The sequence below is a fragment of the Schistosoma haematobium genome, chromosome 3, assembly GCF_000699445.3.
Source record: "Schistosoma haematobium chromosome 3, whole genome shotgun sequence".
NCBI lineage: Eukaryota > Metazoa > Platyhelminthes > Trematoda > Strigeidida > Schistosomatidae > Schistosoma > Schistosoma haematobium.
The window spans coordinates 1,375,910-1,401,569 of NC_067198.1; the positions used below are offsets into that span (position 1 = coordinate 1,375,910).

Below are 25,660 nucleotides of genomic sequence, written 5' to 3' on the forward strand. Positions count from 1 at the left end.
TTCATAAGAACTAATGGAGTTTTGTCAGACACCTCGATGTGTAATGCTTGTCAGTCTAAGAGGTCAGTTAGAGTTCACCGAATGAAATAAATAGAATATCCTTGACACTTTTTCAATACTCACACACCCTGAAAATGTGATCGTGAATGTAAGTTTTCGTCTAGTGGAAATCAGTAGTATTGGAGAAGAACACTTCACTTCTACCCGAAGTTTGTGCTGCTGATGATGTCGTCCAGAAGAATGATGAACAATCCACGATCAAACCATCCAACTCAGAGAACAAAACTCCATCAACTTCATCTTGAATTTCTTGTTATTTGCTTACACTGATGATCATTGAAAGCATCGTGATTCAGAAAGAACATTTACAGATCAACACAACTCAGCAGGCAATGTGATTGTTCGATTTCCTTGAAGCCAATCTCTCTAACTATTTACTCCGAAAGATTCAGATCAATTAGCGGAATTGTTCGATCAGTTGAATCTCAATGTGCTTCTTAGACAGACTACGTAATCCTGATTTAACGGTTCACCAAATAGTCAAGTCTCCATGAATTTCCTACAAATTACAGACAACCGATACCCCTTTACCATTTTTATATAGGAATATCAGTATTCAGAACTTTGTATGTGATAAATAAAATGTGACTGACAGTTTGATCCAGAATGACCGTTTTCGTCTCATTCTAAACTCATTAGGGAGTGTTGTTACATCTCGGAGTTATCCACTTAGTTACCGATGCCAGATAACCACTCGCTTGTGCATCAGGTATGAATTTCAGTTTGCTTTGTAATATGATTTTGATGCATTCAACTGACAAGTCTCAAATACAACAAAACACACATCTTGGACAACATTGTTAACCGCATTCTATCTTTATCATAGAAACCTCTGACACAATGTCCATATAGAAGATGATATACATGTCAACTGAAACTGATTAGAATTCGATTGAAGTATCAACCATAGAACTACCATAGCCATTACAAATGGAACACGACCGTTGTTTCTACCTTCACGTGGTGTTCGGACTTGCCTATCGTGATGAACCAACCGAGCTACACTAGCTGGAACAATCGTTCCTCAAGATTCTACCATGCCAGACAGGTCTGCTGAAGAACTGTAAGACCAAGAGCAACAAACTCAAGATCCGAGGGTGAAGTCGTACTGTTGACTGCACAGGGGTGTAACAGCAGTAATGTGTTTCCTTCAGCCCCCAAATGCCCTGGTATGGCCGAGAGTGGGGAGAGTCCGTTCTCCCTCTCGAAATGCTCTCACATGGTCACGCGTATATAGCCTCTGCCAGGGAAGTCCTACTCACTGCCTTCTCGTGGCCTTACGGTGCTTCACTGACTTGTGGACCAGACCTTCAGGTCGAAGGCTCGGGGAGTGGCCCCTAAGATAACCACCTGCTTCGGTTTGGGCACCCGGGTAGTATCACAGCCCTCATACATATCAAATGAGAATTGTGTGGCGGATATCTATTTAGTGCCTCCTTGTGCCAATATCTATGTCTTAAAGTAAATAAATACATAAACCATCATCACAGCGATGCTGCCTTCCCACAAGTAGGGGTGGGGTTAGAATTGGTCCATCCTGAAAATGCACACCTCACCTTATCCCACGGATATTTATCTCTAGTGGAAAGTTCTCAACAAGTATGGAGCTAACGCGAAAACTACTCACACAAAAGTCGTGTGTGACTGACTTCAAGCAGTTCTTCCTTAGGCATTGTGGTCACGCTCTCAGGTCACTAAGACCACGCCTAATCCAATTTCTCTTTCAGGTACCTCCAGAAGAACGCTTCCACGGTTTGGGCAACCGTGAAGTGATAGCCGCCCTCATATCTATAACAGCACTCAAGACCACTGTATTCAAAATGGAACTAATCATTCAGAACGTTATCATCATCCTTCAACTCTATTCACAAATGAATCATCAACAATATCATCTATACTAATGTTTTACTTATAAAATGAAAAATAAAATAAAACAAAACATAAACAGTACAGTACAGTACAGCACAGAATAGAATGAGATCTTATAAAAGAAATAAAAACACTAACCAATAGAAATTCAAGATGATAAACAATTAGAACGAGAAAAAAAAAAAAATAAAGGAGAACCATTGAAATAATCGATAACAATCTTGTAAAAAAAAGAAAAAAAGGGAGAAAATGAGTGAGATAAAAGACGACAACAACAACAACAAAGAAAGTGTGATTATACTTCAAATTAAATAATTGACCATTCGTTGTCATAGAAACAAACATGGGAAGTAAAAAATCGATCCGAGACGGATTTATTTGTGTGTGGATATTATTAGTAATTTTACTAAGTGAATGGATAAGTCAATTGAAGTTAGACTATCATGAAAAACATGAAAGTAACAGATGGTTATTTCATCCTGTTGAGGAATACCATACTAGAATGAAATGACTATCTAGTACTTCCAGATGGTCTAGTTTCAATCAAGTCATCAATCCAACTACTAAACAATCTATCATTGAATTCATATGTCTTGACTCATTAATCAGATTACAATTGATTCATATTGCATTGTGTGTATGTGTAACTATATATAGATTGTATAGAAGATGTGTGCAACCAATATAACTAACTCTTATCATTCTAGTATAGTTTACTAGATGGTAATCATTATGAGTCATTGTAATGTGATTGATTAAAGCACTACAAACGAGTTTTTCTCTCGAAAAACGGCATTAATTAAAGATACTACTTAAACTGTTTAATAGTAGTATCATCATGATAATAAAAAGAGAATGGACATGATGATAAAAAGATGATGAATTTCAAATTAGTTTTGCTTTTCTTTTCAATGAAAGACTTCAAATCTGACCACAGAATGCTTGATAATAAATGAATGATGTAATTTGAAAAAAAGTGTTTTAGTTCTCCTTTATCAAAAAAGAAGAGAAGAAAATAATCTCCAATATGAAAAGAGATTACGTAGGCATAGCAACAACAAAAATTATAGGGATTGATTAAGATCATCAATCAATTGATCAATTGATCACTATTGTAAGCCTGAAAGCACTGAATGACCAGTTCTTCGTCATCTGATCAGTCCAGAATGGCTATCCAATGGTTCCAGGTTTTCAATAATGATCTAACATCAATTGATTCATGATCTTAATCAAAAACAAACAAAATGAGGCACTTTCAATCATCATCATAATAATAATCAATTAATATTGTTTCAATGGAATGCGAGAACTTGAATAAGATCTTGTTGATATAGGTATTAATGAGCCATGTCTCAATTTACTATTTATAGAAATGAATGGATTAATTTGTTTAGAATGATTCGATTGATATAAATGATCATCTATTACATAATCATCTGGATGTCTTTTATTCTCTCCTGATGTATATACAATTTGTACTGGTTTATTGATTAATTGATGATTGACTTGTTTACATGATGATGATGACGACGACGACGATGCTACTGCTGTTGCTGCAGCTGCTGACGCTGATGTAGATGTAGATGATAATTTACGATTAAACATATTAGCTGATTTACTTCTACTTTGATTTTGGTGATTTCTACTCTGATGATGATGATGATGATTATCATGATGTAACGGTGATGATTTCAATTGTTGCATTGTAGATTTTCTTTCTGTTACATGATGACTTTTTATTGATTGTATTCGATGATTATGAGTAGTATAACTATTCCTAGTAAATTTATTATTATTACTTTTACTACTATTATTATTAGTAGTAGTATCATTGATGATAGGCAAAACTGAAATCCTTTCAACTGGTCTTGAATTCTTTCTATCAATTGATTGTTTACAATTTATGTTTAATGAATTTAATGATTTGGATAAATTTTGATTATTATGTAATCTATTCTCTATTGGGTTCTGATGTTGTATAGAATTATAATGTCTACTATTAATGTAATAAGTAGTACTACTACTACTACTTGTAGGAGTAGTGGTAGCAGTAGGAGTAGTAGTATTCGGGAAACATGGTCTATTTACAATATATGGTTTCATATTAGATTTATCTAATTCATTTCTTATGATAGTAATAGTTGATTTTTGTTTAAGTAGTTTATCACTAGTATTGAATGGTTTTCTAATCAAACTATTCTGATCTGTTTTAGAATCACTATTAATATCCTTAATATTACTATTACTATTGCTAGTAGTAGTAGTAGTAGTAGTAGTAGTAGTAGTGGTGGTGGTAGCAGTAGTATTACTAGTAGTAATGCCATTACGTAATGACTGTATCTTATCAAAACTTTCATTTGACCAATCTTTTGTAAGATTATCATTGAAACTAGTTTCTTCAACATCAGTTGATGAATTGGTCGGATCTTTCATATATTGATCAGCGATAATAAATCGTGGAAAATGTGTAGAACAATTCAAGTCGCCATCATCAACATTATCATTATCATTATTCAATGAAGTTAAATTGAGTTCAGAGAAAAACTGTTATAAAATAGAAAAGAGAGAAAATATGTGTAAGTTATTAAATCATTTATTATTTATCATTTAGTGAACCAATGAAAATCAAAGAGGATTAAAATTGATGTTTCGTTGAAATATAAGACTCTTCAAATATATACATTGCTGTAGCGGTAAATAAATCCTCAATATCAATAGCTCTGTAACTCTTCGACATTGGATGCTGACCACATTAGTTTTAATGGACTCACCTAGCTGAAGACGCTCGGCCATGCATCCGCACCAGATCATGAGTGGGAACGTTGTGCTCGACATCCTCTGCAATCTCTAGCCAGTTTAGATCAGTCGATTCACGATATATTGATAGCCTATCAAATATATCTTCGAACCTCCCCGATTCCGACATTTGATTTTACTTGGTGGGTACGATGCATAGTAGAAGGTATTACTGGTTAAAGCGTTGTCAGACTCCAAACACCTGTGGCATCGTCACGGTTATATCCTGATGAGAATAGTGGATGGTAACTGATGGGATCTATCTGTGGATTGATAGTATATATATAGTCCTATTGTGTAACTGTTCAGTAACTACATTATGCATATCTATGTTCCTCTAATTATACGCTTTATTTTGATCCATAGATTATAATGATATGATTTACGATTCTTGAGTTATAACTAGTCTATTAATTACAGTCTCCCACATTCACAACCACATTTGGCGAGAACTATTTTATGCTAAAATGTGGTCTGTTTGGTTTGTATATAAACCCAATATGTTTGAAATATATGATTAGTATCACGGAGGCTGAGATTCGTATCCTGGACATAATAGGCATGTCTAAGCAGGAAGGAGAACCGATAAGGATTCTAGACTGATCGTATGGGTTTATGAGTCATTGGCCCGGTCTATAAGACACTGTTCTGTAATTCATGGTAACATTACTTTATATACATATCGATAGGGCACAAAGTAACAAGTCATAACATACACTCACTATCGATAAAATTCACATCCAAAAGTTAACAGTCTATTAATACAAGGAATTAGAATTATGATTTACACTTGATGGTTAGGTTAGGGTTAAGAACTAGATTTACAGTTTTCATTATGAACTGATATCAGCTAAAATGCCGAAATGCTACTCACCCAAATGGATGAATCAATTTCGTATCAAAATCTAAGACCTCTTATCCTAAATTTGATTGCTTCGTCTATAAACTATAGTCTTGACGAATATTCAATTTATTACTAAATTTTAATCAACATATACTCACAAGTGACTGGTTTCACGAGGTATTATCTGAAGTTCTAGCGAGAAGCCGTAACCAATGGAGTTGAAACGGGTCAGTTGTGAGATATTAACATACTGAAAACAATATTGGATGTATCTCTCAATTTCGTGGATTGGTTGAAGTTACACATTAACACCGTTGGATAACGGCAGGTTTAGTAGTCTAGCGTTTAAGCGTTCGCGTATGAGAATCGATAAGTCGTGAGTTCAAATCTCCCGATGCGGTATCGCAGATGCACACTACTGCTGAGCCCTACAATACAATGAAACGGCTATCCAGATTTTTCATTATAGTCAAACTTCAATTAATTCATGATTTTAACTACTAAAACTTAATCCATATTGGAAATATTTATCGAATACGTTTTATACTACTTACTTGCGATTTAGTAAGACCTTTTGATTCTTCTAAAGATTTTTTTAGATGAGTTTGATTTTCATTCACATTTTTCATTGATTTCATAAATTCTGAATCAATTTTATGATTCAATTGTACTTTCCCATCCGAAGTATCATTATCATCATCATGGTGATCATTATCTCTATGTGATTGTTTCTCCTTAGTTACAGATGATGTACGTGTTTTTACTACATTCAATTTACATTCTACCATGTTCTGAGTTTTATCTTCATTCAATTTGGAATTCTGATTCATTGAATTTAATTTACATGATCCTACTATAATCAAAGAAAGAAAGAAATTAGAAGAGATACGTTTTAGTGATGTGAAGTATTTCTTGGAATAAGATCATTAATTGATGAACGTCAGATCTGAAAGTACTGGATAGTTAGTTGTTTTGTTCCAGTATGCGATTTCTTAACAGTAAGAATTGATGAGCTCGTGCATTATATTCAGACTTAGAACTTTTGGTTATGCATGTGAACGTTCAACTTATAGACCACTGATCCGGTTTTAGTATCTCAGTCAGTCAGTCAGCGACAACGTAGGACCAGGCACTTATACACATCGGTCCAAGTTCACATATCTCATTAGCACAACAAGATCAACACCAAATTCACAGAAGTAGTTACTTCAATGATAGTAATATATAAAAGAAAGAATTGTGAAGAAATATATAAAGTAATTTTCATCTCACAGTTTAAGGGAAGACAACGAGTGTATACACGGATGCCATTGTGATCGATTCTGAGCCATGTCACACAGTCTCCAACCATTGGTAACGATAGTCACACGGACCCCAACCAAGTAGTCTGCATCTACCAACATGGCACAGATAAGAAGTTAGTGACTTCAGTGACTGATGCCAAGTTTTGATTTGGCCGCCTCTAACTTTCTTCCAACCGACTCCAACACTAGTCACAATTGCGCGTCCTAGTAATCGGTGATTGGGCATACGTACCACGTGTTATTGTCTAACATCAAGCAATCCGAAATAGTGGATACACACTCTTCAACAGTCTCATACTAGAACAAAACAACCGTCAGGTGTTTCCACGTCTTCAATGGTGGTCTAACATTCATCGATTCATGATCTCAATCAAAAATTAAAATTGTATTCATGACATTAAATCACCAAGTTAACATTCATCGTGTTCATGTAATCACGTATCGTTAACTTCCTGATTCTAATGTGATGTCATATCTTATATATGCAGACTGAATCATTTGATATTGATTCAAAGACTGAATGGTGTCATACTTGTCAAGCAACTAAAATTTCTTGAGGTTAATACAGTATATAACTCCGCCTGCAGCCACTCTTGGGTGACGGCTGGTCCCAAGCCCGGATAAAGGAGGAGAGTTGGGCATGGGGATAGCGACCACATACCATGAAAAACTTACTCGATGAAATAACGCTAATGAGGAAAAATAATTCAAACCATTTAAACTCTGCTTTGGCATTTAGAAGATCTTCAATTAGAGGAGTTATGACACCTCATGATGAAAGCCGAGTTTTTTCGGAAGTCACGAGGCTGATGCCCCTTCTAATAACCAGATCAACCATTAATTTAGGTACATGGAATGCTCGTACAATGTGGGAGATCGGGAGGGTCTTCGAAATTGCTGCTGAAATAATACTGTGCATAGCTATAGGTTGACACACTTGGAAATCTTAAACTAGAATGAAAATACATATTCAGTGTTTGTTAGATCTCACTAGTTCTTCAAATAATGTTACTTCATAATGAGAAATCTCTTTACTTGTTATATATATTACTGAGAGTTGATTGAAGTAATTAATCTAGACCATAGGAGTTCAGCTCAACAGCCTAAACTTATCATACGGTGGGGACCATCCATGTATGAACTCGAAGATGGTTTAAGAATTTCAGATAGAACCGAAGATATCTCATTCAATTATCTTTTAGAAGAATGTTCCAGAATTTCCATGTGTAGCTTTCCTATTGGAGAAATGCTAATCACCCCCTGTGTGCGAATTGGATAACCATAATAATGATTTCAGTTTTACTAAAAACTATAAATACCTGACAGTTTTGTACTATAATTTGACACTGTCTGGAATAACATTCCTTTCATTAGTCTTCTGTCTTCTCATTGTCACTTGGAAGGATTCTAACGTTCAAGTGTTCAAGTTATACGTGGTACAAGAAGAAACGAAGCTCTAGACATAACACATATTCTGCGAGAAACGTGAAAAGATGGTGATTTAGAGATTGATCCCATTGTAAGGTCTAATCAATCCCTAACTAAAAGTAACTATCTATTTAGTATCCCCCAAGTTTTTAATGATCCTTTGGTTGATAATTTCTCTCTGAATTCATATAGTGATTTACCTTCTTAAGAAGCAACTAACCAAAAAGACACAAATGTCAACAAAGAAACACAAATCAGTTTTCTACTAATTAAGATACAAATAAATCAATCTTTATTACTTCATATATGCATGTATATAGTTTTATTAACGACTTTCTGATCTTTTAGTGAATTATACAATACCTGAGAACCTGAACACGGTGGATCTGATACAGATGTAAATGTAAGGATAGGCAAAGTAAGAGCAGGATATCTACAATTGAAGAATATCTGTAACTCAAAACAGCTGTCTTTCAATTAACACCAAAGTCACGATTTTCAATACAAATGTCAAGACAGTTCTACTGTATGGGGCAGAAACTTGTAGAACTACGAAAACAATCATCCACAACATACAAGTGTTCGTTGACAGTTGTCTATGCAAAATACTTCGGATTCGTTGACCAGAAACTACACTATCAGCAACAACCTACTGTTGCAGAGAACAAACCAGAACAAAGTAATGGAGTAAGAAATCAGAGAGAAGCGCTGGAAGTGGATAAGACACACATTGAGGAAAGCACACAACTGCGTCACAAGGCAAGTCCTCATCACTCGTAATCCTCAAGTCCAAAGGAGAAGAGGAAGAAGACTAAAGAACACATTATGCCGATAAATTGAGATAGACATGAGAAGAATGAACAACATTGGATAGAACTAGAAAGAAAGGCGAAGGACAAAGTTGGTTGGAGAATGATGGTCGGCGGCCTATGCTCCATTGGCGATAACAGGCGTAAATAAGTACGTAAGTGACAACCGAATCGAATGACTGTCGTCAAAAAAATCGAAGTTACCATAGTTTTCCACTCAACATTATCATACTTTGTTATCGGTAGGATTGATGACATGAACTCAGGCTAAGAGAACACCCTAATCTCAATTAATAAACTAATAATTACTATTACTAACCCTACATCGTTAAAGTATGATCTAATAACATACGAAATGTAAAATATTTTGATACAATCAAACAAGCAAAGCTTCGTAAAACTTCAAAACTGAATAGAAAACATTCTTACATGGATTAACTTTACGACATTCATCGTATTTTGATAAGAAATGACTCAGTGTATCCCAGCCACCACCGACTCGAACCATCACATGATTTCTCAGTATCTAAATTAAAACAATAAAATAGGTCTAGTTGAAAAGATACAACAAGTCGAAACAAACTTAAATCATGTTACGTAACATTTTAGATGTCAGTCAATTACCCGACGTTTGCCATGGGGGCAATGAACCTCATTAAGAACTCATGATATATAAGACATAAATTTATGTAGAAAAGTCGACATAGTGAATTAAACCAAGCCGATCTACAGAATCAACAATTTATAATGTTTAGATAGGTGTCATTTCATCTTTACTCATAAAACAATTTTGACCCTTTTCATTTCCTAACTTGAACAAACAGATCAAAACATGAAACTTTGTTATAATCATAACAATAGTTATATCCAAACCCATTTCAGTCGCAAGGTGCGGGATAGTGGATACTCACTACTGAGGAGTCTCATACAAGGAAGAAAATGGCCATGAATTTAAGTGTTAAATTACTAAAATCTTCACAAAATCCCCACCTGATTAAATGGATACTTTTTCAAGTGAAACATTTGAACTACTTAATCTCATTTAAACAGTATAACTATTTCCAGATAATTTTTATTGAGCAACTACTTGACATGTACTGAGAAAGAAACGTTTATGTATGTATATATATTTAATGACATACAGAATCATATTGATATTGTAATCTGTATAATCACAACTAAAAATCAAAACTTCGCCATAAGAGGTCCATTAGAAGTGAGTAAAAAAGATGATACGTCATTTCCTTCAACAATTACAAGTAGTGTTACTAGTAGTAGTAGTAGTAGTAGGTAGGAGAGGAGGAGTAGTAGTAGTAGTAGTAGTAGTAGTAGTAGTAGCAGCAGCAGCAGCAGTAGCAGCAGCAGCAGCAGCAGCAGCAGCAGCAGCAGCAGCAGCAGCAGCAGCAGCAGCAGCAGCAGCAGCAGCAGCAGCAGCAGCAGCAGCAGCAGCAGCAGCAGCAGCAGCAGCAGCAGCAGCAGCAGCAGCAGCAGCAGCAGCAGCAGCAGCAGCAGCAGCAGCAGCAGCAGCAGCAGCAGCAGCAGCAGCAGCAGCAGCAGCAGCAGCAGCAGCAGCAGCAGCAGCAGCAGCAGCAGCAGCAGCAGCAGCAGCAGCAGCAGCAGCAGCAGCAGCAGCAGCAGCAGCAGCAGCAGCAGCAGCAGCAGCAGCAGCAGCAGCAGCAGCAGCAGCAGCAGCAGCAGCAGCAGCAGCAGCAGCAGCAGCAGCAGCAGCAGCAGCAGCAGCAGCAGCAGCAGCAGCAGCAGCAGCAGCAGCAGCAGCAGCAGCAGCAGCAGCAGCAGCAGCAGCAGCAGCAGCAGCAGCAGCAGCAGCAGCAGCAGCAGCAGCAGCAGCAGCAGCAGCAGCAGCAGCAGCAGCAGCAGCAGCAGCAGCAGCAGCAGCAGCAGCAGCAGCAGCAGCAGCAGCAGCAGCAGCAGCAGCAGCAGCAGCAGCAGCAGCAGCAGCAGCAGCAGCAGCAGCAGCAGCAGCAGCAGCAGCAGCAGCAGCAGCAGCAGCAGCAGCAGCAGCAGCAGCAGCAGCAGCAGCAGCAGCAGCAGCAGCAGCAGCAGCAGCAGCAGCAGCAGCAGCAGCAGCAGCAGCAGCAGCAGCAGCAGCAGCAGCAGCAGCAGCAGCAGCAGCAGCAGCAGCAGCAGCAGCAGCAGCAGCAGCAGCAGCAGCAGCAGCAGCAGCAGCAGCAGCAGCAGCAGCAGCAGCAGCAGCAGCAGCAGCAGCAGCAGCAGCAGCAGCAGCAGCAGCAGCAGCAGCAGCAGCAGCAGCAGCAGCAGCAGCAGCAGCAGCAGCAGCAGCAGCAGCAGCAGCAGCAGCAGCAGCAGCAGCAGCAGCAGCAGCAGCAGCAGCAGCAGCAGCAGCAGCAGCAGCAGCAGCAGCAGCAGCAGCAGCAGCAGCAGCAGCAGCAGCAGCAGCAGCAGCAGCAGCAGCAGCAGCAGCAGCAGCAGTAGCAGCAGCAGTAGTAGTAGTAGTAGTAGTAGTAGTAGTAGTAGTAGTAGTAGAGAGAAGTAGTAGTAGGAGTAGGAGTAGGAGTAGGAGTAGGAGTAGGAGGCGGAGGAGGAGGAGGAGTAGGAGGAGGAGGAGGAGTATGCTTTGATTTATATGACCTATTAGTAGTTCACAGCATGATTATGACAATTATAATTGATGGTGAGTATAAACCAAAATGCTTGATCAGATATACTTAAATCAGATTAGTAATGACATTGTTAACGCATATATAAAATGATTCTATAAGAAATTTAATTGTACTCAAATTCTTGTTAGTATACTTATAAACATATAATCAATTAAGTAATATAGACCATTGAAATGGTTCTCAAAAGTATACTCACTGTATGCGCATTATTTATGTATATTTCATTCATTCATTCATCTAATAATTCGGAATGACATTATTTGTATTGAAGTAACCGAATGGTAATGAACACAATGGAATTTCAATATAATGATTACTAACCCCCACACACCCAAACATACACATTCTTGTAGAGAACAAGAACATCGGTAGCGACAATTGAATATATTTAAATACAACATTGTAGAATCGCTTAGTAAAATCTGAGAAGCATAAAGTGAATACTTCGTTGTTCTTTTGTTTCTACACTAATTATTCTTTGTTCTTGTTCTCATTTCATCATTGATCTTCTTGATCTTCTGCCGTTAGGCATTTCACTTTCGATTGATGGTACATACCACTTATATCTGTCGATATCAGTAGCACATACCACATTCTTAGTGACAAGAAACCATCTATAAATTTTAAACAAAGTGCTTAACGGATTTAAATGACTACTGAACCTGCCGGCATCCAACGGTATTGATGTTTAACTTCAATTAATCCACAAAATTGAGCGACACATCCATCATTTTCATCAGTGAGTTAGTATCACACAACAGACCCAGTTGAACTCCACTGATCACTGTTTCTCACTAGAACTCCAGGAAATACCTCTTGAAACCAGTCACCATTATGCATATGTTGTTTAGTATCAGAAGGGGTTTTGTGGATATTATAGCAACTTCAGTGGTTGAGATCATGAGTCAGTTGAAGCTAGATCACCATGGAAAACCTGGATGCCGGCTCAGTGGTCCAGTGGTTAAGCGTTCGTGCACAAACCACAAATCCCACTAAAAGCCCTATTACGGTCGAGAGTGAGGAGAGTTAGCTCTCTCTCTCTTCAATTGCTCTCACATGACCATGTGCATACAACCACTGACAGGGAAGTCTTACTCACTGGCTTCTCATACCACGGGTGATGTTTACGAGATTGAGAGGATGGAAATCAAATGTCCAGCGCTCTAACCGCGATGATGGATACGGAGGATCCACGTAGAGGAGTTGGAAAATCCTGAATTAAAACCAATTTTGTGCATAGCCTCCAAGATTCTGAGGGAACGAATGGCGTATGAACCGATCATTGGTCACCGGTTACCATGGAACTGCATCTCTTAACGTTACTCCACTTCCTTGTGGATTAGACCTTTAGGTTGAAGGCTCTGGGTGTGGCCCCCTAAAAAAACAACCTGCTTCGGTCTGGGCACCTGGGCAGTATCACAGCCCGCATACAAATCAAATGACTTGTATGGTGCATATGTTTTCGGTGCCCCTTTGTGACGATATTTATGGGTTCACGTAAATAAAAAATAAATACCTAAATCACAATGAATTGAAATATTTCACAATCTTAATTCAGTATCATTTGTATTATTCTATGGATTGAATAACATCAGTATTTGTGAAAGATAATCTGACGCAGAACATTTTGGAAGCTATTCCAAGCAGAATGAATAATATTTCATTTGACTACATATTCTTTCTACGAAGAGAACATTACTAAATTAAAAAATGAAAATTGATCAATTCAATATAACTACTTAGATTATTTAAAGTAGTATAAATATGAATACAACATTTATTCAATATTCATCCTCGTATTGTTATAGATTTATTCAGGTGTGTACGAACGATGATAATGAGGTCAACAGTAGAAGAGAGGGGTTACTGATTACTTCATTTCTGCGAATCTATCTAGTTAACTCTTCAAGTCATTGGTTTTATAAGGAAAATTATCAGTTAAGAAAATTTATCCCAAATTCATTATTTTATCAAATCATCTGAACTAGTGTAACATCGGTAAACATACATTCAATAATTACATTTTAGATTGGGATTATCAATCGGTCGATGTTCGACCACCATTGAAAATCTGGAAGCACTGGACGGCCATTTCATCCTAGTATGTGACTCATCAATAGTATACATTCACGATCCTGCACTCTGGATTCGTATGCGAGATTGAAAGTCCTGGGTTCGAATCCCACAACTGGAATCATAGATACGCACTATTGAGGAGTTCCATGCTAGGACAAAACGGTTATCCAGTGCTTCTAGTTATTCAACTGTGGTTTAACATTAATCGATTCATCATCTCAAACAAAAACTTAACGGTCTCCACAACCCTATAGTGGTAATTACATTTTAGATTATTGAAAAATTTTTAACACTATAAATTTCTTGAAAGAAATCTAAATCATTCACTTGATTAAATTACATTTGAAGAAGGCTTTGTGTATATTATAGAAATTTCAGTAGTTCATATCATGGGTCAATTGAGGCTAGAACACCATGAAAAACCTGGAAGCATTGGACGGCCGTTTCGTCCTATTGTTGAACTTCAGTAGTACGCATCCACGATGCCACCTTTGAGATGGTGGAGAAGATTTGTAGCTCAGGTGGATGATTTTGGTGGAGTTTTGTTCTCTGAGCTGGAAGATTTGGTCGTGGAGCTCTCATCGTTTTTCTGAATGACATCATCATTCGAACACTTTACTTCTATCTGAAGTCTGTGCTGATGATGTCGTTCAGAAGAACGATGAAAGCTCAACGACCAAACCATCCAGCTCAGAGAACAAAACTCCACCAAAAACGATCCCACCTCCCGAGATACGAATCCAAGACCTATCGTTTTGAATCTCACAATTGAAAGGTCCTGAGTTGGAATCTCACAAGGTGGGATCGTGGATACGCACTGCTGAGGAGTCCTATACCGGGACCAAACGGCCGTCCAGTGCTTCTAGGTTTTCCATGATGTTCTAACTTTAACTGACTTATATGATCTCAACTATTTAAATTATATTTAACAATGAATACATAAAACAATCAATCCTTTATAACAAATGATACTATTTACTTGTAATCAAACTAATCAGTTAAACTCATTTGCAATTCAAATGAATTCTAATTAATATGAAATAATTGTGGTGTATTGTTTGTTTGTTTTCATAGTGCTATTATTATTATCATCAATATTGTCTATTATAATGAATTATTTTGAAGAAACAAGCATACAAGTTACAACTGATTCATTCACTAAATAGTATGATTACATGTTTGTAGATATTTATTGTTTTTAGTGTGATCAGTCAGTCAGTTACAACGTAGAACCAGGCACATATGTGCATCGGTCCAAGTTATCAAACTTCATTAGCACAACAAAATGAACAAAAAAATCATAGAAGTAATTCGTAGAAAGAAATATATGAAGTGATTTTAATCTCATAGTTTGAAGGAACACAGAGAGTGTATACACCTAAACCATTGTGATCGATTCTGATTCATGTCACACAGAGTATCCAACTATTGGTTACGATAGTTACGCAGCCTCCAACCAAGTAGTTTGCATCTACCAACATGATTCAGACTAGAAGTTAGTGACTTTATGGACTGATGCCACATTTTAGTTTGGCCACCCCTTTTAGCGTAATTCTCGTTGTTTGTGAAATAAAATCACATTAAGCAGAGATAGATGGTGTCTAGCAGTGGGATCTAGGACGTTGATTTCGTTCTACTTGAGAAACGTCAGCTGGATATACCTACATTTCTTGGTTGATATTCTAATCTAGTACCGTTCGCTTCAAGCGTAATCAATTTATGCACTTACCTACCAAGTTCAGATAGCCACCGAGTTATGCAATGGGATGAAGTATAATTCATTTGTATTGGATTGTTTGCACTGGATTCTAATGCTAGCCATCACTTATCTCTGGTTATAATACTTGTGACTTAATGGCAATATCAGTCAAAGGAATCTGAACAGAGTGAACATATGCTAAAAGAAATTGATCAATTGCAAGCTAATTCGAATAACCAGTTCATTCATGTTGGTGTTATTTTAGCAAGATTATTTTCGACGGGATGTGGTTGTCAATTCCATGCTCAACCCTTTTTCTTTGCATGGGCTTGAGACTAGCAGTAACCCTAGAAGAGCTACAGGTGGATAACCAGGGCAATTTGTTATTCTCTTTTCACTCCTAATCGATTTTTATTGATTTTGGAAACATCTGAACAATTACTACAACTGAATATAAAGTAAATCAGTCAGTCAACAAAATAGAACTTCGTATGTACGTATATCAGTTCGAGTTGCCACACCACATTAGCACAGAGATGCAGTGGTCGATTCAAATCCCATAGTAGTAGAGGTAATGAGAGTATAAGCATTAATCGGGAAAATTAGTGTTTGGAGATGTTATTTAAAGAGTATAATACAGTGAAATAAATTTGGGAGAACATAAAGAGTGGATGCACCTGCACACACCATTGCAAACGATTTTGAGCCATGTCATTCAGGGTCTCTAACCATCGGTTGCTATCATCTCGCGGTCCCCAACCAGGTAGTCTACACCTACCGACATGACTCTGACCACTTGTCAGTGACTTCATGAACTTGTGCCATGTTTTGGTCTGGCCGCCCCTAGCTTTCTTCCAACCTACTCCTATACCACTGAACATTGCACGCCGAGGTAGTCGATCGTTGGGCATACGTAACACGTGTCCCATCCATCTCAACTGATGAAGTTTCACTACGTCATCAATTGATTTGCCATCCTTACCTAGTACCCGTTTCCTAACAATTGCGTTACTTAATCGGTGGTCCCATGATAAACGAACAATGCTTCGAAGACACTTATGATCGAATACTAGTAACCTACAAATAACCTCTACTCTTACTGGTCATGTTTCACTGTCATAAAGTAGGATGAAATGAACTGCTGAGCAATAAACCTGTCCTTTGGTTGGTAGACGGATATCTCGTTTTCTTTTTAACTTATAAAGTAAATACTAGAAAGTTAAAACAAAAGAGAATAGTACAAATAAGATGACTAAATATTACTTACTCGAACAAATATTTGTGTACCTTTATCACCAAATAAATAACGTCCTTCACCGATACGAACCATAGGGAATGTTTGTTTACAAGTACATTGTGATAACAGTTCACGTACCTAATATAAATAATAATTAAAAAGGGAAATCATTGATGATTGTTTAAGAATAGATTCAATTAAACATTATTTCAATTGAATGAATAATAGATACAATCAATATCAAAGTCAGAATCTGTAATGTGAACGTCAAGATTGTTCTACTGTATGTAATTGAAACTTGGAGAACTATGACAACCATCATCAAATAGGTACAAGTATTTATAAATACTTGTCTACGTAAGATACTTAATATTCGTTGGCTTGATACGATCAGCAACAGCCTTCTGTAAGAGAGGACAAACCAGCTTCCATCCGAAGAGGTGACTAGTAAATGACATTGTAAGTGGATGCGACATACATTATGGAAATCATCAAACTGCATCATGAGGCAAACCCTAACTTGGAATATTGAAAGGAGTCGGAAAAGTGGAAGGCTGAAGAACACACTACGTTGGGAATTGGAATTGGAAATATAAAAAGAATGAATAGCAGCTGGAAAGGATTGCCCAGAACAGGGTTGGATGTAGAATGCTGGTGAGCGTACTATGCTCCTCTACGAGGAGTAACAGGCGTAAGTAAATAGATTTAGTAAATTCGGTAGAAGTGATGTTAACACGCCGACTCTTTTACTTGGAACATAAAGACGTTATCCACTGAGTTAAGGAGTCAAAATTACTAATAACTTATTCATCGGCTAAGAAGTTACGTAATTCTGCTTGAACTTGTAATCAATGGCAAATAGCATGGGAATCTACTCAGAATACACATATTCCGATAGGGACCAATAGTGTGCAGTGATCGACTCAAAAAATTATCAATCGAAACAGTCTTTAATATATTTTTTACAACTGATTAATCATTGGGTGGTAAGCAATGTCATATATATATATATAGCGCTGATCTGATTCTATCGGTCAAGTTGCAGTGTAGACACTAATCTAGGTCTGAATCTAGGTCCAGGATTTACTATCATCTGCTTCCACCAGCCACCTTACATCTCAACATAGCACACCTAATGTTAAGTCACCTAGAGTAGTGAGGTCAATTACAACTTTATCAATAGAATTCGATCAGTACTAATAAGAGGTTTGATAGACATCACATCGATTACTATTCAGTGATTACTCAGTTGTAAAACATACCTCACTCCTACAGAAAGTCAATCATCACCTGGATAACTCAATGGTAACATCTTTAACTGTCAAGTAGGATGAAACAGGGTATCCTATCAACTATCTTCAACCATTATCTTATAGTTTTAAATGCATACAAACAAACTATCAAGAAAATTCTCACTTGTATAACATTCAATACATGATTCAATCAATGTACTTGTAAGTTTCTGATTGACTATTGATAATATGAATAATAATAATAATAATCACACTTGAATTGATATACCCTAATTTTCTGTGAATTTTCTATACTATCTATTCAAATACCAAGTTTAATTGACAGAAGTACAATGTAATGAACCTGAAATAGTCACTATCATTCAATCATTCTTTATAATATATATATACACACACACATACATACATACATACATAGATACACAATAGTTTTCTCTTTCAGCAAGTAGGTACATGATTGTTAATATTTATGATTAACTATATAGTACTATATTAGATGGTTGTTTTATAAATTAGTTAATTCACTAATTTCTTGTATAACATTACTTCATTAAACTGTCAGTTGCCTATTCCTCTGTTTCTTTTTTTTTGTTTGTTTTTGTTTTCTTCATGTTCTCAAGGTGAACAAAACAAAACAAAATGAACTCAATTTGTCAATCTTAAGAATAATATAATAAAACTATCAATACTACTTATACTACTACTAGTATTACTAATACTACTACTACTACTACTACTACTACTACTACTACTACTACTACTACTACTACTACTACTACTACTACTACTACTAGTAATAATAATAATAACTAGTCTGTTTAACCAATATTATCTTATAATGAATAGAGTAAGAGTGAAACGTTAGTTAAGTTGTATGAATTAATGAAATTTGAACTGAGGACTTATCGGTTTCGTGAGAAGCAGTGACCAATGGAGTTCAACTGGATCTGTTGTGAGATAGTAACTCACTAAAGACAGTGGTGGACGACGGCTCAATTTCGTGGATTAGTTGAAGTTAGACATTAACACCATTGGATACCGACCAGTTCAGTTGTCTAGAGGTTAAGCGTTCGTGCGCGAGACTGATAAGTCACGGGTTGGAATCTCGCGGGGCGGAGTCGTGGATGCGCACTGCTGAGGAGTCCCACAATAGGACGAAGTGGCCATCCAATGCTTCCAGATTTTCAATGGTGGTCTAACATCAATCGGTTCATGATCTCAATAGAAAATAATGCTAACTAGTCTATTTAACCATTATTATCTAATAATGAATGTAGTAAGAGTGAAAAGTTAGTTAAGTTGTATGAATCAGTGGAAAATCTTTGATAAATGAGATCTACTTAATTTTTAATACTTGAGATCATGAGTTAATTGAAGATAGACAACCATGGAAAACCCGAAATTACTGGACAGCCGTTTCGTTCTATTGTGGAACTCTTCAGCAGTGCGCAGCCACGACTTTGCCTCGCGAGGTTCGAACCCAGGACATAACGGTCTCGTGAGAATCAGTAACCAGTAGAGTTCAACCGGGTCTGTTGTGAGATAGTAACTCACTGAAGATAATTGTGTACATATCCACGGTCCCACACTAAAGGGACTCGAACCTACGTGCGGACACTTAACTTCTAGACCACTGAACCTGCCAGCATCCAACAGTGTTAGTGTCTGACTTCAACCGATCCATGATCTTGTTCAACCCTTCATCAATTGACTGAGGTAGATACCTGTCTCTATCCGATACGCATTGGGTTCCACTGTTCAAAGCTCAGTGGTCTAGAGATTAAGCGTTCGCGCACGAAACTAAAGGTACTGGGTTCGAGTCCCTCTGGTGTGGAATCACGCGTGTACACCTCTGAGGAGTCCCATACTAGGACGAAACGGCCATCCAGTACTTCCGGGTCTTCAGAGGTGGTTTAACATTGGTTTATTCATTATATCAATTAAAACTCAATGATCTCCACAACCCTATACTGATAAAAATCGAATTATTAAATATCAGCTCATTGGTTCGTAAACTGTCATATTCATCGTAATATTAATTAATGATGAAAATCACTTACATCGTTACTTTTTGTATCATGTTACCTTACTATGCAAAAATGAACTAAAATCTTAATAAATAATCAATAATCATTTAGTTACCATGGGAAACATTTATTTAAAAAAAGAAAAAAATGTGTCAACAACTAATTATGATAGTTTTTCCTTTCTACGGTATCACTAAGTTATTCTTCTTTAAGTTAAACACACACACACAAACAAACACGAACGCACACGAACACATACATATGTAGATTCTTCGAACTTGAATTGATTTTCCCATTGTTTACTCTTTTACATATATTTCTCTAATAACAAACAATTAGGTCATTAATATGAAAAGACAGAATCAAAAAGGTACGTATTAAGAAACACTGTAGTTCTAAGTCTAAGGAAGGATCAAGGATGAATGTGACCGATCCCACGGCATGAAACTCCTAGTTTTCAGTCACTAATAGTAGTTATTATGTTGATCTCAATCACATAGTCCGAGTCTATCGAAATAGCTCAGACCAAGAGTCAATGATTTTATGAAACGATCTCATACCTCAGTATGAACACATCTAACTTTGTTCAAACTTACATCAGCCAGCGTTGTCAGTTTAAGCAGGTGATGTTTAAGTAAACTTGAATATATCTCAATCAGCACAGCCAATAAATATCCATGACAAGCATGGTCTAGCAATATCGTGGATCGACTTAAACTACACATCAACACCATTGGTCTGTTTATTTATTATTTATTTGAACACATAAATATTAGTGCAAAGGGGCACCGAATACATATGCGCCACACAAGTCACTTGATTCATGTGTGGGCCGTGATACTGCCCCGGCGCTCGAACTAAGCAGGTGGTTTTCTTAGGGGGCCACACCCAGAGCATTCGACCTAAAGGTCTGATCCGAAAGGCAACATTTGGAGATGCATTTCCATAGTAGCCGGTGACCAACAATTGGTTCATGCACCGTTTTTTGGTTTAGGATCCTGGAGCCTATGTGCACCATTAGTTTGGAATCAAGGTTTTCCAACCAAGGCATTTGGAGTATATGATATCAAATAGATCACTTTTTGAAGGTACTTTATATTCATCAACACAGTGCTAGTTGGGGAGGTCTGTGAGGGGAGTGACGTCGAGTGGAGTGTTCTGGTGGGGCGGCGTTGGCTTTGGCGGGTGCTGTCGGCGAAGAGGAGCAGTGGGACTTGCGTCTGCTGGGCGGACATCAGGTGTAGATGACTTAGTAGGTCGCCGGACCGTAAGCACAGGACGTCACGGGTGCGGGTGAACATCGGATTTTGATGACCTGGCGGGTCAACGGCGCTACAGAGGTCAGTGCACCTCAGACTCGACATTTTGACGGAGAGCGTGTTACGGGTTGCGGGGAAAAAGAAAGTGGCACGGCGAGCAGAACCACTGCAAGAACGCCTGTTTTGAAAGGGGAAGAGTGTGGTGTGTGCTGCTGATGTCAACAGACAAAAGTAGTATGTATCATCAATCGAAAGTGAAATGCCTGGAGGCAGAAGGTTAAGAGGATCGAAAAGAAGAGAACGAGAACAAAGAATGATTGGTGTGGAAACGGAGGAACAGTGAAGTTTGAGACGATTGATTGATATTTTGCAAATGAAGTATTTACTGTATGATTCTCAGATTTGACTAAGTTGTTCTGTAATTTTGTATTTACATACATTTGGTTGTCCCCCACATGTGTTCTCGTTCACTACAGATGAACTGTGGCTAATAATGTAATTGATATCAATGTTTCATTCTGGTTGAAATCAGTAATTTGAATGTGATAACACCTCATTATTGATGTGTCACACTTAGACTTGAACTCAGCTCATTTTACTTCAAACCTAAATATATTATCCACTGACCAACTGAGTTTAAATGGCCGCTAACTTTTTCCATCAGGTATCATATACTACAGTTGAAGCTAAATGTGAACGTTCACTCTAGGATGTAAGTATATTCACCCAACATGTCATAAATACAACAAAATAGGCATCCCAGATTTCACTAATAGCTACTATTCATCAGTTCTTAATAACTTGTGACAAAACGACTATAATAGGGACAATATGTACATACAGAATGCAAATACTATAACTGAATATCAGTAATAGGATAACTTGAACCTTCATTTGTAATGATATACATAATGTAATGTAAATTAATACTGAATCATTAACAATATACAAATAGATTGATATTTCTAACTTTCATATGATATTATTTGGATATTAATGATAAAGCTGTCCATACATATCATCTCTAACAATCATCCTTGTGCTATAATGGATCCAGATGAAAATTATATCATAAACCAACTGAGTATTATTGACTAACAATGGAATCCAGGACGTGCATCACCTCGTCCTATTTGGGACTCGTCATTTGGATGTATCTGCATCTGAGTTGATGTTCACTTTGGGATTCGAACCCGGTACCATTCACTTCAAACGCCATCGCATTATTCACTTAGCTATTAAGTTCTATCAATCAACACCAAGGTCAGGATTTTCAATACAAATGTCAAGACAGTTCTACTGTATGAGGCGGAAACCTGGAGAACTACGAAAACAATCATCCACAACATACAAGTGTTCGTTGACAGTTGTCTATGCAAAATATTTCGGATTCGTTGGCCAGACACTACACTATCAGCAACAACGTACTGTGGGAGAGAACAAACCAGATCCCAGCGGAGGAAGAAATCAGGAGGAAGCGTTGGAAGTGGATAGGACACACATTGAGGAAAGCACCCAACTGCGTCACAAGACAAGCCCTCACATGGAATCCTCAAGGCCAAAGGAAAAGAGGAAGACCGAAGAACACATTACGCCGGGAAATGGAAATAGACATGAGTAAAATGAACAAGAATTGGATGAAACTAGAAACGAAGGGGCAGGACAGAGTTGGTTGGAGAATGCTGATCGGCAGCCTATGCTCCATTGGGAGTAACAGGCATAAGTAAGTAAGTATGTTTTGATATGAGTTATCGTCAATAAGGATTTTGAAGGATAGTATTAAAAGATTTTTGTTACATCTTATTGCCTTGTGCCCTATTAATATGTTACGTAATAATACCGCCAATTAGAGAACAGGGTTTTATAGACTGGACCAATAACGCACAAACCCGTACCAGAAGTCTACAGACTTAATTAGTTCTTCTTCCTGCCTAGCCCTGCCTATTGCGTCCAGAACACCAGTCTCAGCCTTTGTGATATGAATCATGCAGTTCAAACATACTGGTTTGATATACAGAAGTCAAATAGACCACATCACACCATAAAATAAGAAATGACACTTGTACAGGATCTAGCCAAAAGTGGATGTGAATGTGGGAGACTAATTAATAGATTGGGTATAACTCAAGAACGGTAAATTGTATCATAGTAGTCTATAGGTCATAATAAAGTGTGTAATAAGAGGAACATGATGGAGAAGATTTGTAGCTCAGGTAGATGATTTTGATGGAGTTTTGTTCTCTGAGCTGGATGGTTTGGTCGTGGAGCTTTCATTGTTCTTCTGAACGACATCATCACAAACTTCAGATCAAAAGAGGAACATGAATATACATAATCTAGTCACTGAACAGTTATACAAAAGGAATATATGTATAATCTTAGCCCATAGATGGTTTTCCACGTTTAAATGTATGGGATGTTAATTTACCCTAGACGAATATCTACATTAGATTCCCTCCCAGTGTCTATTCTATAGGACTTCAACACAACCCAGATCAAGAACATGTGATTAACCTGACTAGAACGTAAATATATTTCAACACCAAAACCCAACATAATCCAACAACATTGAACAATCAATAATAAGGAAAGAGGAATATGTAACTCATCTAACACCTGTCAGACTATCTACATGTCTGACTAAGCAGACAACCATTCATTATCATTCTCGCCCACACATCAGATCCCAACAGTTACCATGCCCTATACCCGTCGAGATATATCAATTTTACATAAATTTTGAGGACTTATCCAATTTATTTTAATCTCCAACCATTCATTAAACTAATTCGTAGACTAATTGACCTAAAAATTTAACTCTATTACATAATCCTAATTAATCACATACTGTGAATAATGATGAATGAATTTCATTATTGGGTAAATGAATTAATGACCATTCAAATCTAAGACTACAAAAAAGAAAGCCTAATAATGTTTACAGAGATCATTTTGGATGTGTCATTCATCAAAGCAAAGTGTAATTAGTCACCAAGTATTAAAAAGCAGACATTCAGTTTACTGTATGCTTTTTTCTTATGTGATTTTCTTTATAGACCTATACTCTGGTTTTCTCTATTTTGTCATGATACTTGTATATGATATAATATGATCCAATCTATTCATAGTAGATCAATCAAGTATCTAGTCTAGGCGGTAGTATAATCTCAATTATTGGTTATATAATACTTGTATATCATGGTAAACATATATAACTGGACGGCCATCCAGTGCTTCTAGGTTTTCCATGGTGGTCTAGTTTCAACTGACTCATGATCTCAACTATTAAAATTACTATGGTATCCACAAAACCCCTTCTGATATTAAACAACATATGCTTAATAGTGACTGGCTTCAACAGGTATTTTCTGGAGTTATACAGTGAGAAGCAGTGACCAGTAGAGTTCAACTGGGTCTGTTGTGTGATACTAACTCGCTGAAGACAGTGATGGATGTGTCACTCAATTTTGTGGATTAGTTGAAGTTAGACATTAACACTATTGGATACCGGCAATTCCAATGGTCTAGAGGTTAAGCGTTCGCGCTTGAGACCAATAAGTTCTGGGTTGGAATCTCTCTAGGTTGGATCGCGGATGCGCACTTCTGAGGAGTCCCATGCTAGGACGAAACGGCCGTCCAGTGCTTCTAGGTTTTCCATGGTGATCTGGATTCAATTGATTCATGGTCTCAACTATTAAAATTATTATATAATCCACAAAACCTCTTCTGATATAAATAATTTTGTCTCTTTAGATCAGTTTCTCATAAAAATAATAATAAAATATCATCCTCTCAACTGATAACTGAAGAATAGAAAACAAATGTTTGCTTATACTTGGAACACTGTTAATGATATTGTGGTGCGTGCTACTTATATTGACATAAGTAGCATATAACGCGAGTCAGGAATGTAATGTCTGGCAGCAGAAGATTGGGAAGATCAGGAAAGGAAGAACGGGAATAGAAAGCAGTTAGTATGGAAATGCGAGAACTATGAAGTTCGAGACAATTATTGAACAGTTTGCAAATTAGGTATTATACCATGGTTTTTCTATTTTACCAAGTAACTCTGTAATATTGAGCTAAGTATAATTCGGTCGTCCTCACCTGTATTCTCCTTCACTACAATATGACATCTCAAAATATCCGCAATGTGGTATGATCCTGCATATTAAGTTAAGTATTGTATGTTCAAGAACCATGCTCATGATATACGGAGGCGATCATAAATTAGTTAAGGATATGGATGTGAGCTATGAAATCTCATTTTAATTTTCTAATGATCAAGCGCTTACTGCAAAACCTAAGTGTCTTGGGCTCGGTCGCTGGATGGGGATGTGAGATAACACACTTGAGG

General features: G+C 37.2%; 1 protein-coding gene across 1 annotated transcript in view; it reads right to left on the reverse strand.

Annotated features, from left to right (window-relative positions):
* Nucleotides 1-1,328: 1,328 nt before the first annotated feature.
* Nucleotides 1,329-25,660, reverse strand: part of GAS2L1_1 (Growth arrest-specific 2 like) — a 52,102-nt gene continuing 27,770 nt past the window's right edge. The window contains exons 2-5 of the mRNA XM_051212738.1: nucleotides 16,795-16,902; nucleotides 9,540-9,636; nucleotides 6,124-6,422; nucleotides 1,329-4,473 (exon numbers count right to left, since the gene is read on the reverse strand). Coding sequence (XP_051068649.1) covers nucleotides 3,211-4,473; nucleotides 6,124-6,422; nucleotides 9,540-9,636; nucleotides 16,795-16,902 — 1,767 coding nt within the window. The 3' untranslated portion in view covers nucleotides 1,329-3,210. The remainder of the gene's footprint in view (nucleotides 4,474-6,123; nucleotides 6,423-9,539; nucleotides 9,637-16,794; nucleotides 16,903-25,660) is intronic.